Source organism: Echiichthys vipera, assembly GCF_963691815.1.
Source record: "Echiichthys vipera genome assembly, chromosome: 13".
Taxonomy (NCBI): Eukaryota; Metazoa; Chordata; class Actinopteri; order Perciformes; family Trachinidae; genus Echiichthys; species Echiichthys vipera.
Window position 1 is genome coordinate 19,610,763 of NC_139838.1, and position 13,208 is coordinate 19,623,970.

Below are 13,208 nucleotides of genomic sequence, written 5' to 3' on the forward strand. Positions count from 1 at the left end.
TGCGCCCTTGACACAGATTCCCCAAGATATTTTTTATGTACAACTATATTTGCCATTGAAGCCAACAAAGCACATATTAATCCTTGCATTTAACAAACACTGTGTAAATGTATACAAGAAGCACAATACAGTAAAATAACACTTGCACAAGAGATACAAGAGAGTTTCCTGAATTATCTAACAGCACAGGAGGTTTATGTTGTGACCTTCTTGCCTTCATGTGCAATGATTCAACCTACAAAACCTTGAGTCAGTTTCAACTTAAATCAAAGACCTAAATTCTTTCTGGGACCCACAAATCCTCCAGAAAGCAGCAGGCATTTTGTCTTCTTCAGGTTGTTGCTAGTGAATTTTCTCTGTTGCCATCAGGACTGCCTGTAAAACTAACCGCTATTTAAAATCGTTGGTTTATCCTTTTTTTTCACCATTGTTATTGTTGACGATCTTTATCTGACCTTAGCATTAAATGAGCTGTGCTAGACATTCAGAACATTAATACAAATATTTACTATGCAAATATTTAGTTGAGTAATCGTGTATTAGCAGAGAATGAAGTCACTCTGCCTCTGTGTGCATGTTGGTGCATGTGAGCGCCTTGTGCGTTGGTACCAGAAGAATTGGGGAATGGTCGATTAGAACGTTGTGGAGGCAGATTTTTTACCATGTTTCAAGAACCTTTAATGTTATTTAGCAAGAATATTTATTTATCAATAAATACTCCACATTTTAGCCCCTTTGGTGTATTTGTCTGTTTGTATGTCGTTGTATATTGTGTCCAAGATTCTGGCGATTGGCCCTGAGATTATTAAAGTTGTTTGAATAATTTAATCGTATGATACTCCTCAGTTACTTGTGGAGTTTGATACATGGAGAAAACTCTGTGTTTTTCTGCCCGCATTCATCTCATGTCACTGTTCAAAGTTCAGGGTTGTTGTGTTTGTCTGTAAGTTCATTTGTGTGTGTGTGTGTGCATGTGCATGCGTGCGTGTGTTCATGCATGCGTGTGTGCATGCAACTTTATGCATGTGTGTGTCATTCCCAGAGGTATAATCTTTTCCCCTTGTACTCCCACTGTGCTTCTCTATCCCCAAGATCTGAGCCAGTACCCCCAACTGTGACAATGTGTTTGTGTGTGTGTGTTTGTGTGTCTGTGCGTGTGTGTGTGTGTGTGTGTGTGTGTGTGTGTGTGTGTGTGTGTGTGTGTGTGTGTGTGTGTGTGTGTGTGTGTGTGTGTGTGTGTGTGTGTGTGTGTGTGTGTGTGTGTGTGTGTGTGTCTGTGCGTGTGTGTGTGTGTGTGTGTGTGTGTGTGTGTGTGTGTGTGTGTGTGTGTGTGTGTGTGTGTGTGTGTGTGTGTGTGTGTGTGTGTGTGTGTGTGTGTCTGTGTGTGTGTGTGTGTGACACACACCCTATGGGATCTCTGACACACATGCCTGAGGGCCCCCAAGTGAGCGAAAAAAGAGACAAGATGAATGGATCAAAAAAATGTTGTTTTCAAGAATCTAGGAAACTCAGCGTGTTGGTGAGGGTGACAACCATGCACACGGGTTAATTGCTGTAGGTTTTGCTAGTATAACACATTTATTAGTAGTACAAGTAGAAGAGGAAGAATAAGTGGGCTTGATGTATTGACTAAAAGGAGGACACAAAGAAGAGGGCAAAAGGAGAGAACAGATGAAGCGAAATCAACAATTTCTCAGGTCTAATTGGATTAATTGAAAGCTAATTTAATGTGGGATGATCTGCAGTATGAGAGTGTGTGTGTGTGTGTGTGTGTGTGTGTGTGTGTGTGTGTGTGTGTGTGTGTGTGTGTGTGTGTGTGTGTGTGTGTGTGTGTGTGTGTGTGTGTGTGTGTGTGTGTGTGTGTGTGTGTGTGTGTGTGTGTGTGTGTGTGTGTGTGTGCGCAGCAGTTGTTGCGCCTAAAGCAAAACTGTGGGGAAAGAAATGAAGACCGATTTAGAAGGACACAGAGAGAGAGAGACAGTTTTGGAGAAGGAAGACAAAAAGAAATCATCAAGGGAAGAAAAGAGAGGGAGAGAGGGAGACATTCCTCCTCTCTGTCCTGGTCTGAAACTAATTGGTCCAGGATTAGAGGAGATTATATATAAAAAATACTGGAAAATTATACAAAGCCCTCCACAGGTCTGGTTTCCATGGCAATAGTCTGCTGTGCAACAGTGCAACAGGGAGAAAATAATAACCAGTTGCTGCCTTGATTACCAGAAAGACACAAACCAGTCCTATGAGACTACGTAGGAACAGTGAAGCTCGTTATAGATCCTTACAGGTGGAGAACCTGTCTCTTGTTACCTGGAATAGGTTTAGAGCCTGTTGGCACCAGGCTGCCATCATCTGATGTAAATATGAATATAAGAAAGGGGTGTGGGGTTGAACAAGACCAAACACACATGGTTTTAGACAGCATATGAAATAAAAAGAGGATAAATAGAGTTTTATAGAGGAAGTGCTGCCATAAAATCCACTTTAATTGGTTGCATTAATCACAAAAACAGTCGGCAGCGGGAGAACTGTCATTTCTTTTCTCAAGCCAGTGCACATGGCAGCAGACAAAACACCAACAATCTTGTGATACTGAATATTAGTCTTTGACATTTATAAAAAATAAAAAAAAACACCCTTATGTGTTCATTACTTGTTGGGATTCAACAAGAGTGAGAGAATAAGAAGAGGGCAGAGGTGTACAGAGAAAACAGAAAGCTCCTGAGGCGTCACACAGTCTGAACAAGAACACTCAAAAATGTTCAATTATTCACTGAGACATCTTCTTGTTTCACCTAAAAAAAAAACATCTGCTGTTAATTAAAAACAGGCCTCTACCTTTCAGAAAGCAGCTGATACTCTGTCTGATTACAGAGCTCAGCTAAAACACTTGCTGCTCTAGGTTTCAGATCCAGCTCTGCGTGTACATGTATTTCAGTGCTTTGCAGTCAGCTGTTGTTGTTTTTTTCCTCCAGTGTCACGCTGCCGCTTCATCTGTGAAATGCACTCGACTCTGAAGCAGGAAGCTTCTCTCCCTGTCACTCTTACAGGCTGATCAGACAGGCTGAGACAGCAGTTTTTTTTTTATCCTGTTCCATCGTTGCTTCTGAAACATATTCTTCAATGTATACAGAGGGTTTTGATCACAGGCAGTTGTACCTGTGGCAAGCGGATAAACAGACAACCAGCCAACTAACCAACAAACCCTTGCTTATTTGCTGAAATATGACACATTTCCTATTTCATTCTATTATTCTCCTCCCAGTGACAGGATTGTGGTTTTGGGGTCTTTGTAACAGTGTCCCCTGAATAAAAAATATAATTTTCTTAAAACAAGCTTGATATCATATGGACTTGTGGCTTCTACAGGAGCATGAGCCATCAAAGCTCGTGTTACACTAAGTTTACATTTGGTGGTTGAGACACTATGGATAATACTCAAAATCCTGATGCAGAATATGAACCACACTGTTGAGCTCGATGGAGCAATGTTGTGTTGGTATTGTTCACATGCAAGAGGATGCACGTGATGGCCATCATACTTTTTAATGTCTAATTTGTTTTATTAATAATTACAGAACCAAAAGATCACTGATTCCACCCAAAACAGTCAATTTCAGTCTCTCTTTTTCAGTCATATGTACACACACACACACACACACACACACTAACACACCTGGTCTTTTCCTCCTTGCTCAGCCAGATGTTATCATTGAGATTTTCGTCGTTCTTGATGTAAAATCAAGTGTGAGAAATGTTTTTAATTATCTCGCCACCTGGACAGGGTTGTAGCATGCACACACACACACACACACACACACACACACACACACACGCACACGCACACACACATATTTCGCATAAAATAGCATCACTTCCTTTGACACATGATGTAATGATTCCCTGTATCCCCTTGACTTTCTAAAAAAATCTGTTTTTTGTCCTGAATAAATGTCCTCACTCAATCTTATTTTGTGACTTGTGAGGACATTATGAGGATAGAAGCACACACACTAACACACACACACACACACACACACACACACACACACACACACACACACACACACACACAGACTCGCACACATTGTTTCAGGTAACAGATGTTGTCCTTCTTTTGATTAAAGTGAACAAATTAAGACATTGTACTCACTCACTGCTGCAGAAACATCCCTTTATTCTATAATCAGCTGTAGAGAAATACTGCAGCTAGTTTAAAAATGTGATCTTAATTAGTATGCAAGGACAGCAGCTGACACTAAGGTGCCAGTTCTTCACGCTCTTTCAAGTGCAATTTAAGTTGTTTCGGGAACTTTAGGGAAAAAAAGCAGAATAACTAGAACCAGTATAAATGACACTTAAACACAGGTGATCACTTTATGTTGCACATTGTACACAGAGGTTCCAGTCTTTTCTTTCTGTTTGTCTTTATTCTTGATACTCTTGATCTGTTACTTGACTCTTCCTCTTTGCTCTACCAACCTCCCACCTGTCATTACACTTCCTCTACTTTGCCTCTCTTTCTCTCTCCGTCCCTCTTGATTTCTCCTTACATTCCTCCTCTGTTCTTGTGGTTTCTCGTCATCATTACCAAATCGTGGTGAAATGACTGTTGTTTGTTGTTACTTGTTTAAGCTGAATCACCATAAATGTAATCAGTCACTCCCCTGCCTGCCCTCACGTTCCCTCTGATAACTAATTCGTCCATTTAGGAATCTAATACATACGGTTTAATTCACTTAACATGTACATTTTTATATAAGGGAAATTACATTAAAACAACATATTAGAAAAATCTTCTAATTATTTGCCTCTGTTACTCAAACACAAAGTGCACTGTACTGGCCAGTGTTGTGAAACCTCACACACTGTAGACTCTGAACCCAAACAAATGTTTTGTTTACTTTTCCTGTTGGTGTTTTTTTACAAAAAGCCTCTTCTTCATGAGCTGAAGTCATTTTCTTCACTTTTGCAGGTAAGTGTTCGTTGACTGCAAACCCAATTTGTGGGGTAAATGTTTATTCAACTTAGTTAAAATAAATAATTATATCAGTAATGTGTTTTTGTCTTTTTCTGTATGTCAATATTTCAGTTATTATCTCCCTGCGCTAGTTATTACTTTTTTTAATTCCAAGTTAATTCCCTGCCTTTAATCCAGCTGTGACACTTTATTGTGTATTTTCCTTTCTTAGTTTGTATTTGCAGACGTGTCCGTGCTTTCAGTCAAGATGAGGAGCTCGGTGGTGTTTTGCCTGGCTGTCAGCTTTGCCATGTTTGGATTTGGTAAGGAAAAAAACGGCTTGAAGAAGGAATCAGTTTTGCTTTTTATTAACGCTCACTCTTTTTTTTACGCTCCTGAAAAGCAAAGTCAAGCGGGGCTAAGTCAGCGAGATGATATGTTTCAGCCTGAGGAAACGTTTTGGCAGATCAGCGTGCAGTTTGCATGTTCACGTGCCTCCTGTTCACACTATACAGAGTCAGTGATAAATATTCATATCATATCATATATTTTCTATCATGTTGCAGGTCATGGGGTTTGCTCTGTGCACATTCACGATGTAGCTTGTTGTGTTGTGTATTTACAAGGTTATAATATATTTATGAAATACATATCAGGGCGATTTTTTTGTCAGCATAGTCCTGGGAATATTTCCATTGTTATCGAGATTAACACAGTCAACCATTTTTTTATTTATTATAATTTCAGCACTGTGAAGAGAAATGTAGGCTATATGCCTTATTCAGTGTGCAATAGTCTCTGAGCTTCAGGGTTGAATCCATTTAACTTTTCACGTCCCGCACAGAAAAAAATCCCACGATTCCACCAACCAACACAAAAAATATACGTACAAGCAGGTATCTCCAATCTGACATTACTTTAAGAAATAGTTTTAACATTTGTGAAATATGCTTATATTTAGTTTCTTGGCATGAGTTAGGACATTGATACCACTTCAATGTCAGAGTGTTATCTTCTCATCTCATGAACATGACTTTGCATGGGAGATGAGTTCACGTTCACAAACACTGACCGCACCATTCAGACGGAAGTTATAACCTGAATCAAGTGAACTGTCTCGCCTCTCCAGGCCTCTCGCTGAAGTGCTACTCCTGCCCTAATGGCTCCACCAAGGACTGTGAAATCGAACAGGAGTGTAACCAACGTGAAGACAGCTGCCTCAAACTCACCAGTGGTGGTAAGTATTGTTAAAAAAGTACAAAATTCATTTTAAGTACATCATAAAATGATTATAAGTACAAGGGGATTTTTAGAAATGCTATGACATTGATTATTATTTACTAAGTTCAAATACTGATGTTTATCGTAGCAAAAACTAAAAATACAACCTTTTCTATTGAGCAAAGATTCAAGGTTCATTTACTGTCATCCTACAACACAGGGTTGTGCACAATGACATGCAAGTTGTAGTCCCTTTATTTTTGCGAAACAAGAAACACAAAATGTTTTTCATGGTGCCGTAAACAGGATGAGTTGAGGCGTCGTACGGGCTCAATAAAGAAGCTGCTCTGGTTCGTTAACAGTGGATATTTATGTAATTCCGATGAGCCACCATAGGACTTTATTTCAGAACAGATTTGTACAGTAGTTAAAGGGAACACACAAACTATTTATGGATATTGTTGTAAGTGTTGTAAGTGACCACTTTGTCACAGAAATGTTGAAGCCTAGAAGGCTGTGAATATGTAATTAGAAAGACTACTCACCCCAAAGTCATGCACGTGATGTCTCGTTTCAATGCCTGTGTATTTCTTACCGGTGTGTAACGTAACTCAACCGAGCAAAGGGTCTGGTCTGTTTTTTTGTTTTCTGGTTTATAAAGAGAATCACTGGCTAAAACACAAATTTGAGTATTAAATTGTATTAATCTATTAGGTTTCAAGCACTTTTGACAAATTTGATGCTATTATTTACAAACCCTGATAACTTTAAAAACGTTCTTTGCACAAGGTCCAATTCATAGACATTAAATTGGATAGAAAGACATTCCCATTTTAATCAGTGTAGCAGAACGGTCAGTGCAGCAGCCTTGTTTATGTGCATCGTTTCTGTTGCAACAGACTATCCTCCGTATAAGCTTGCAGGGGTTTTTTGCATCGTCCACACACTTTTGACATCGTGTAGGAAAGCACATGGCTATCACCAGATGAGTGGCAACTTTTGTTAGGCTCGTTTTCTGTGGTGTGTGGTTTGGGGGGCATTTTATCAAGCTAGCTAGCCAGCCATCCTTGGAGCATTCAGTGGAGCAGAGTTTGCTCCATTGTCATGGAGATTACCTAAGTAGGCAATTGATAATTGTTTGTTGTTTTATTGTTATCGCGTGACTTAGATCACGTAATAACAAATGATCCATCTCCATGATATCCAAGCATACCCCATCCACTGATGTGGGCCATGAGATGTGGCTGAAATCTCAGAATCAAGTTGATCTGTCAAGCTTAAATTCCTCAACTCTTTTCCTTCAACAAGTCAAAATAATGTTGCTGGTGGGGTTTTTTTATATTGCTAAATATGTGTTAGAAAATGTCTGATCATCTGTTAGAATGACTGCAATAATAGTCTAATGCTCACAGGACTAATGCTGCGTCTCTCACACTGTCTTCCCTCAGAAATAACCTACACTGGATGTTCCAGGTACACAGACTGTGACTTTATGACTCTGGCGGTCAGATATTCCCCTCCTTTTGAATTCGACTGCTGTCAGTCAAACCTCTGCAATGGCAAAAAGAAAAGTTGGTGGAGTTCTTGGGGTAAAAAATAAGTAGAGTCCTGATTTCAGTATGTTGATTCTTCTATGTAGCATATAGTGGTTGCATTACTGCTAAACATTGGTGAACAATGAACATCTTATGTAATGTAATTAAAAAATGCTATGAAGTCACAGGTAACAGGATCTTTCTGTCTTTCCGGAGGAAGTGCACTTTTAAGTTCTGATGCTGTAATGAAGAACAATGCAACATGTTTGACTGATCTGAGACACAAATAGGAAACTCAAGGCTTTACTGGTGCAGTCATGTCTTTCTACACTTATCCACACTGCAAACATCTTCATCACCTAATCTTAATCTACATTACATTCTTAATGTCTTATTTTCAATTATAGGAGATAATTACACAAATGACAAAAGGTGACTGATACAGTGCGCTGTCATTTAACAAACTGTGTGAGTTTATCATGTTTTACTGTTTATTACCCATAAACACCATCCTGCTGCTGTAAACACTCACAAGAGCAACAAGTGCCGAAAAACTCAAGACAGTCCGGGATTATGAGCAATTGTCCCGAATCCTGTGACAGGCATTTCAATGATGAAATGAATAAATTAAAAAATACATTTTATGTAATTACAGTCATTGTGTATCTTTTTCCTAATGACAGACAGTCGACTTCATGAACAAAACTAACTTTAATGTTGAGTTATGACTGTAATTGTGCGTTCACACTGAATGGTATGGACTGGGGACCAGATTTTATATCTATTTACTTCAGTTTGAGTAATGTTCGCTAAAAACTACAGTGCCCAGCTGTTTCAGGAAACTACTGAGCCTTTTTAAAATAAAACTTTACTTTATATTGCCATTAGATTTGTCTTCAGTGGAAACAAACAAACTGCTACAGAGTCAGAAGGAACTGGGAAACTTAGTCATTGCTTTTTGTTGGCAATAAGAAAAATATAGAATAATGCCAACTTTTCTTTTACCTGAGAGTAACGGTATCTACGCCTGAATGCACATAGGGTAGGGTTCTCGATTTTAGAGTTTCTTGGTTAATTAAAACCTTATTTAGTTACAGGCTAGGTCCCCAAATTCCGAAGCAAATATTTTTTTGTGCTGTTTTATGAAAACTGCCAGGAGAGCTGTTTTTTATTATGAGATTTTCACTCTGTAAAATGACTCAACCTCCCTTCGCTGTCAGCGGCGACACAGGTTTTATGTCAATAAACATTCAATCAGGGCTGAAACTCTCCTCCGGGTGTTATGAGTTTTATAATCCTGATTTCATATCAAGTCTTCTTTCTTCATCCTCTCTCTGCAGATGGTTGTAAGCTTCAGAGCCTCCTGGAGGTGTGAAATCAGAGTTCAGAGAGAGACACGCACACAAACACACACATAGACACAGTATATATAAATGCACCAGAAGCATGAAATCAGAATTTATGTCACAGTTTTTTCTTTATGGACCTGCAGCTTTATTGAAATAGTTCAAGCCTTGTTGCTTACAGACGAAGAAAGATGATTTCATTGTGAATAATACATAAAATGACATTATAACCTGTACAAAAGTTTATCACAATCATAAAAGTTGTGTTTTTAACAATCAATTAAAGATAACCGTTTTATTAGGGAATGCAGTGAGTGTTATGTTTAATTCAGAGGAATTTGAAGTATAATCGTGAATCATTTTTAAATAACTGACTTTGCTTTGCCATTGCAGCTATTTACCCTAATGACTGGCTGTCCTGCTGCTCATTACGTATTGTCTGAGGCCGGGACTAAAGCCTGGTGTAATGAGGCAAACCAGAGCTTTCTTTTCTTTCTGGTGTTGACTCAGATGTTTTTCTTTGTGCCGCTTCATGTGCTCACACCTCAGCCTACATACTGTAGATGTTTACTATAAGTTAGACAGGATTCTCTACTTCTTTATTTACATGTTAAGTAAAGCTGGATACAAATCAGTCCTTTTATCAAAACATCAGAACTCCTTGGCCACCATGATGTGAAATTTGTCAAAACATCCTGACATTTTCTTGCCACTGACATATGAATAACACGTTATTTTTCATCCAATAATGGCAGAATTAATGTTGCGGTAAAAACATTATATTGACCTTATTCAATCTACAACAAGCAACAAAGCGTGTGAAGTCGACCGCCCAAAAGGTGTTTAAAGCCTGTGGTGGATCCAAAGGGAGCTGTGTAAATTGACCCAGCTGCGTGCATCTCATGTACCTGGACATGGCAACGTTTGGCCTTCTGACGTATCTAAGACGTCCACAACAGGCACAATGCAGCAAAGGTGATTATCTCAGCCATGGTTGATGAGAGAAAGGAAATAGCGAGTGAAAAGTGTTTATATTGGCAGGTTTGGCACGTTTGGCACGTTTGGCGTGTCCATCATGTGCGGTGTGATCACAGCATTAGAAGCATTGATTGGAGTTGAATACTGAAAATGATGCTAAAGTAGTACAATGCTAAATCGGGGGAAATCCATCTTGACTAAACCATATCTATATACAATTGCTAAGTTATGATTGGACAAGGACTGTCTTGAGAAAGGGACTTCCGAATATTGCACATCATCGTCTTTAGTTTCACTGTTTCAGGAATCATTCTCGGTATAATCACATTCATATGCAGCATGTTCGCACTGAAGGAAAAACACAAAATGTGAACTGCCAAAGTTCTTAAAGAAATAGTTCAACACACTGGGAAATTAGCTTCTCTTGTTTCTTGCCGAGAGTCCAATGAAAGGATTGATGAATCACACATGTGTGTTTGGTCAGGTTGCAGTTAGCCTAGCTTAGCATAAAGATTAGAAACAGCTAGCCTGGCACAAAGGTAAAATAAATATGCCGACACAATGTACTATATCTTGTTTGATTATTGATGAATCAATGAACGTGAGTGTAAAAACGTCAGTTGATGGTTTTACGTATTGTTGAACAATCCACATTCTCGCTCTTTTTCTGTTTCTCATTTTCTTTCTTCCTCCCATCCCCCCTTGCTTAATTTTCAGTTCCTCTCTATTACTCTATTCATTCACTGTCTTTTGTTTCATTTTTTTCTTTCCATTCCTTTCTGTCTTTCTCTCATTTCCCAGTCCACTGAGTTAAATATGGGAAAACCAAACCAATCAGGCCATGACATGGTTATTATTTTTAAGTACTGATTTTTTAATTCCCTCTCTCAATCATTGCCATTTGTCCTCTTATTCCCTTTCTCCACTTCTTTACTCTCTCTCTCTCTCTCTCTCTGTCTCTCTCTCTCTCTCTCTCTCTCAGTATTCTGTCCATCTGCTAGGATGAAAAATTTCAGCACCGTAAGATTTAAACCCATGAATGAACAAATCATTAACATTTGACCAACATGTGTGTGCGTGTGCATGTGTGCCTTTTGGAGAAAGAAAAAGAAAAAGCCTACTTACCAGGACACACACATTCCCAAGTCAACACTGCATTACATGTATTATGCTAATTATGCCCCAACTGTGCACAATTACTCACCTCATCCAGGGATTGAAACACATGTTAGAGCTCTTCCTGTTGAACTGAGCACTGAGTATTTATAATGTATAACAGCTTCTAGTGAGGAGGGGGACTGCAATCTTTGGACAAATGATGCAGCAGCACAAACGAGACAAAGGTAGGATGAATCAATAGAAATCAGCAACAGGTGCTAAAATCATAAACGACTGCACTTTCTTTCATTTGGGTTGTGTGAATCCTAGTCGGGCTGAACGGAAGAAGCAGAAGAATCCCGCGCTGGAGTGAGGTGTAGCAAAGTGAGACTATGACTAGATGACTAGAACCCAAACCCATGACACTCCCATTTCACAGAAGACTCACTTATTCACCTTGCACTTATTATTTTTGGCCACTTGGGGGCAGCAGGAACCAGATGTGAACACAATCTTGACATATCACCTTTATGCTGCGATCACACCGCCTGCGATGGACGCGATTGAAGCAACGCGATTACATATAAAGTTAATTTACAGACGCAATTTGAACGCAGGCGGTGCGTTCCTCGCTTTACTTGCGTTGTCCAACGCGTCCATGTGCAAGTTGAAAATATTGGACTTTTCAGCTGAATCGTGTGACACTGTGGCACGTCAGCCAATCAGTGTTGAGATTGCGGTAAACGGCATAACATCCAGGGGTTCACCACAGCCCCCCATTGTTGCAGTTTTTTTTCCGACAGCACTGTGGAGCTTGGTCTCGCTACACCGGCTTATCATCCTGGGAAAGGGAGAAAAAAACACTCTGGCTTGTTTGTGTTTCTTTTAACCAGTCACACTCGTCTTGGGCAGCGCTAAGCCAACAGTCCAAATAGATATCAGAGATAATCACCATCATCATCATCATCATCATCATCATCATCCTCATCGTCATCATCATCCTCATCATCATCATCATCATCCTCATCATCATCATCATCATCATCATCATCATCATCACCACAGTCAAGTTGCCAGTAAGATCTTAGTTCTCAAACGGCTGTCTCACATTTTCCCCAAGAAGCCGTTTGAAAGGCCATTTTAAAGTCTCCATTGTCTGGGAGCTTGAACTATTAAAAATGTTTGGATGATGACGGTGATGCAAACATTCAGGATTGCGATATGTCATGATGTCCTGTGATACATCTTGTTTTATGTGAGTTTGTGCAGGTTATTTTACTTACCTACGTTATCAATGTCATTTTCTGTCTGCAACCAAATACCATCAGTGTCATGTGATTTGTGTAATATCCATTGGGTATGATAGACCCATCAAAGATTTATTATAACAACACTTTACACTCTATATATAGTCCCAAGGTTATGTTACCTGTGATGCCCTCCTTCATACTCAAGCGTGTGGGACACAGACAAAGTAAGGACATACACTCTCACACATTCAGATCCCCACAGGGCAGCAGTTTTCCAACTTGCCCGGTCATTTTCAGGACACTGAAAATCAGCTGTGTCCCTACCCTTTAATTAGATATAGAAAGAAATAGTGTCCTCATTAAGGACGTAATTAGCTCAGTCAATGAACGCTAAAGAGCACCGAAAGACCAATTAAACTTTACATGTAGTTACAGTACGTGAATGGATCATGTGTGTGTGAGAGAGTGTTCTTTATTATCTTGCATGTGATGTATGTGATGCATCAGGGTTCCTACGCAGTATGGAAAAGTATAGAATTTAATTTGAGTAATTTCCAGGTCTGGATCAGTTTGGAAAGAGGGAAAAGAGTATGGAAAAATGTTTGTATTTTTTCCAGACTATTATCTCACTTACTAAAATAAAATATATTAATGTATACAAATCAAAAACAAGTTCACTAACACAACAGAGCCGACCTGTAGATGGTATGAAACTAATCAAGCTGGCTGTAGAAGGGTTTCGGGTTCTAATTTATTACATTTTTCCATAAGTGTCGTCTACATTTTATTAAGGATTTATTATTATTTCTTTATTTACAAGTAT

General features: G+C 39.2%; 1 protein-coding gene across 1 annotated transcript in view; it reads left to right on the forward strand.

Annotated features, from left to right (window-relative positions):
- Positions 1-5,225: 5,225 nt before the first annotated feature.
- LOC310955379 (uncharacterized protein) overlaps positions 5,226-13,208 on the forward strand; it is a gene marked incomplete at both ends in the record, with an annotated part of 13,034 nt that continues 5,051 nt past the window's right edge. The window contains 3 exons of the mRNA XM_083925197.1: positions 5,226-5,280; positions 6,087-6,194; positions 7,627-7,716. Coding sequence (XP_083781323.1) covers positions 5,226-5,280; positions 6,087-6,194; positions 7,627-7,716 — 253 coding nt within the window. The remainder of the gene's footprint in view (positions 5,281-6,086; positions 6,195-7,626; positions 7,717-13,208) is intronic.